The following is a 4292-nucleotide window of genomic DNA, read 5'->3' as shown; positions in this document are numbered from 1 at the left end:
GGCAGAGAAACACAGATTCAATGAAATATTCAATGCAGAAAGAGCAAGCTCCCAGCAACACACACACAGGCCTCCCTCATTCAAGTGTATATACACCCCGATCAGCACACCCAACCCACCTGATCCTCCAGAGTTGTTTGCATCATCAGTGGTAATATTTGGTTAAACAACGCAGCAGCGCCAAACTCCTTCGCCTTATCCGTCAATATACGCAGAGCAGAGCGACGCAGTGGCGGCGTTCCATTCTTTATCTTCAGCAGCAAAAGTTGAATTTTCTTCTCTTTCACTTCCTAAACAATTCAATACACACAAACACCACAGCAACACATACCTAAACCATCAGAACCCTCTTGCGTCAAACCAGCTGTACTGTATGTACACCCTAGAAACATGCAGTCAACCCCCTCCCCCCAAATACCTACATCTGGCCATATATTTCTGCAACCATGTTGCATATGTGTGGCCCGTCATCAACGAGTATTCCCCCGTAAGCTTTCTCCTGCCTGAGCTGCACTGCATGCGCGTGTTGCATGCAGAAAGGGGGTTTCGTATGCTGTGNTAAGCTTTCTCCTGCCTGAGCTGCACTGCATGCGCGTGTTGCATGCAGAAAGGGGGTTTCGTATGCTGTGAGTATTACCTCTTGGGTCATCTGGTCTTCTGATTTTTCTTCAAATAATTTTGAAAAGAAGTGGAAATCTTCGGCTTTCATCTGCACGCCGCCAGCTGCTTCTCCCAGCCCCTGGGGGTCTAGAAGTGACCCCGTGGGGTCGAGGGCTTTAACAGAAATACCACCTTCTTCAGGCATAACGTACATGGGTGTAACCCCAAGAGGTGTAGCAGCTGAAGATACACCCGGGGTTGCAGGCCCCATACCCGATGAGGCGAGGGCCTGTTGCCTCGCCCGTGCTGCAGCAACTGCTGCTGAGGCTGGGGGGGGGTTGTAGTCGCTGGGGGGCTGTACCACCTCATACCCCTCTGTCGGCATTATCCTATCTAGCTCTTCGTCTGTTAGATATCTGTTGCGCTCATCAAACTCCTGCTGCAGCCGCAGCGCCAGCAGCTGCTCCGGTGTCTGCAGCGGCGTCCCNNNCAGCAGCTCTATGTCAGCACAGAACGTCTGCAGCTCCTCACCGCAGTGATGGCACTGCAGCAGCAGCAGCAGCAGCACTACCACCACCGCCAACAGCAGCAGCAGCAGCAGCAGCAGTAGCAAACAGACGACCACCCCCAACAGCAGCACGCCCCCACCCTGCCTCCCAGCAGCAACAGCAGTATCACAACGACAATCAGCAGCAGCAGCAGCAGCAGCAGTGTTTACCTGTCATAGCAAGGGGTGTTGCTCCCGGTGTAAGCCCTGAAGTCATGGGGGTGGCCCCCGGGGTCTGGGAGAGGCCCGGGGTGGCCAGGCCCGCGTCGGAGCCGTCGGTGAGGCGGGCCCCGGTGAGGGGCGTGGCCATCGCCGACCCCACACCCGATCCCGCTCCCGCTCCCTCCTCCGCCCCAGGCACCGGCGTCGCGTCCCAGCGGCTCTTCTTCTTCATAGCCAGCGGCGTCTGGCCCCCCACCCCAGCAACCAGCGGCGTTGCACCCCACTGCCCGGGGGTTGGCGTCTCCTGAGCACCATACACACACACGAACACGCCTAAACCCTAAACCCTAAACCCTGAAAACTAAACCCTAGTCGGGGTTAGAAACTTGCATGCATGCAGTGCATGCAGTGCATGCAGCGGATGATATGTGTACCTGGCCAGTGCCTCCTTGTGCTGGTGTTGCATCCCATCTGCTTCTTTTCTTGGGTTTTTGTTCTCCGGTTTCTGCTGCTCCTTCTCCTGCTACAGCAACTGGGGTGTCACCCCAGCCAGGGGCCTGACCACCAGCCTGCAGGGGCGTGTCCCAGCGGCTTGCAAGGCTTGCTGCTGCTGCTGCTGCGCCCTCGGCGCCTTGCTGCTGCTGCTGCTGCTGCTGCAGCGTCAAGCGTTCCGCCTCCGTCAGTTGACGTTCACCGTCCCACCTCGGTCTCTTCCCTGCTGCAGCTCCTCCTGCTGCTTCCTCCTGCTGCCGCTGCTGCAGCAGCTGCTGCGCGATCGCCGCATCCTCTTGGAGTTTTCGGATTTGTTTAACTGCTGCTTGTTTCTCGCGATCAAGTTGCTGCTCCACCATGACGTCTGCGTAGCTCCTAGCGCTTACATCAGCTCTTCTCCCCCCATCAGCAGCAAACGGATCCTGCCTTTCTGGTGACAGTGCACGCTGGAACCTCTGCCTCCTGTACATATCCTCTCTCGCAGCAATAGCTCTCTTCTCAAGCAGAGCTGCTGCATCCGCTGCATCCCCACCAGACGCAGCCAGCATGGCTCGGCGCTCGCTTTCTACTAACCGGCTTACAGCATCCACGCCACCACCCCGCGCCTGCTGCGGGTCCTCCCCAAACACCCCAAGCGGCGTTGGCTGTTCATCTTCTGCTGGAATTTCAGACAAATATTGATGAACTGGTGTTTCACCGTAAAGGTGCGAGTCGAAGGCACCTTTAGACGTCAAGGGGGCCTGACTACCCGTGTTGTTGCTGTTGCTNGGTGGAGGATGGTTCCGTAGCTGCAGGCAATCCGATCAGATTCCACAGCCCCAGAGGAAACAGCAGACGGGGGGCCAGTTCATACGCATCCGTGATTTTTTTGTTGTGTAGACCGGAGCAAAAACCTTTTCTTAATTCCTTTTAATTAAAACAAAGCAAAGATATTCCCAGGGAGATCAGTAATATTACCGTAGCCTCGACCCATGCAAGGCGGCCGGCCGCCTCTGCTGCGGTGGCGGTACTGAGAGCTCTGCAGCTCTACCCTTCAGCTGTCCATGAGCTGAAATGGTTTAAACTGAACGTCGGCGCAAATACCCAAGCTGACGCCGCTCTGTGGAAATGCCACAAACACAGATCCTCCCGCAGCCGCAGCCGCAGCCGCAGCCGCAGCTGCACAACAAGGTTTCCTCCCCTGCATGCGGTGAGAAGAAGAACGCCTGCAGCACCAGCCAGAGCTCGGATAAACACAAAAAAAACGAAACTCAGAAACTTCACTATAATTCACACAAATAAAACAAAGAAAATAAACAAAATATTCAATACATTCAAGCCATGGACACCTTTCCTGAATACGCTTTCTTCTCCCCCACATGATGGAGGGGTACCGCCCGCCTCGGCATACTTTCTCGGGCTGTTGTCTGTTGCTTTCTTCTCTATAAATATTTATTTAAATGAGTTTAAATATAAGTTTGTTGTTCCACCGAGAAAATAGACAAGTCAAGGGCACCGCCTCGCAACTTGGTTGTGTGTTTCTTACTGCTCTCCGCTGTTGCTCTTTCTCTCCATATGCAGCCAATCCTCTGTCTATCAAAATAGCGTTTCGTGTGTATTTATGAAATTGTGCAGCAACGACAACTGAATATTATTTTTCAGTGTTTTCCGCTTCTCATTTCAATACCATACATGCAGCAAGCCCACCACCAGCTGACGAGGCTTCGTGTGTATCGCAGTTGTTTTTCTTGAGTCGCTTGTAGACAAGGAACCAAACAGATCAGACTTTATTATTTAATTATTTATTTAATTAGTTTTTGCATTGACCCCTCCCCCACCCCGCGACACAGCATCAACTGAGAGGAGAATCTCGGTTTTCATCTGCCGTTCGTGTTCATGTCTCTATGTACAATACAGCTTTCCTTGAGCTGTAAGCCGAAGCAACTTGCTGTTGGGGTTGTGTTATACCTTCGCTGCATTAAATATAAGCGGCTGAGATGCATGCACTGCAAATAGCGGTAGTCTCACTCTATCGATGCGGTGAGGAATGGAGAAACCTATATACTCCAACGCATATCTGATACACGTATAACTCATGTATATATGTGCATAATTATATATATATATATATATATATATATATATATATATATATATATACAGAAGGCAAANTATATATATATATATATATATATATATATATATATATATATATATACAGAAGGCAAACGTGAAAAACCAAAGTTTTGTCTCAGCAGAAAAGTAAACAAATGTCCCAGTGTTAGTGTATTTTATGTAAAGTATTTACTTCAACATAATAATAAACCAGAAACGGCAGATGTATGTTTATGTTGTCCCCTCCATCATCTCTTCTTACACCTCACCGAAGACACATAAAAAGGCTGCATGCAGGAGGAGCCCCCGCCGCTGTGTTATCTCTTTTTACAGTTTCTCTCTCAAGGGAATCCTCGATTCTATAATATGTACATATATATGTACTTGTATATAATAT

The 4292-nt window shown here is 50.9% G+C and overlaps 1 protein-coding gene across 1 annotated transcript; it reads right to left on the bottom strand.

Moving 5' to 3' along the window:
- Positions 1-101: 101 nt before the first annotated feature.
- Positions 102-3355, bottom strand: EMH_0064100 (uncharacterized protein; the record flags this gene model as incomplete). Its single annotated transcript, XM_013498213.1, is given in 8 exon segments — positions 102-290; positions 638-1087; positions 1094-1098; positions 1319-1613; positions 1744-2568; positions 2572-2589; positions 2885-2981; positions 3327-3355. Coding segments are annotated over 8 exon segments (1908 nt in total).
- Between the last annotated feature and the right edge of the window lie 937 nt (positions 3356-4292).

Source organism: Eimeria mitis, genomic scaffold (assembly GCF_000499745.2).
Source record: "Eimeria mitis Houghton genomic scaffold, Emh_scaff3263, whole genome shotgun sequence".
Lineage (NCBI taxonomy): Eukaryota > Apicomplexa > Conoidasida > Eucoccidiorida > Eimeriidae > Eimeria > Eimeria mitis.
This window is presented reverse-complemented; position numbering and strand designations above follow the sequence as displayed.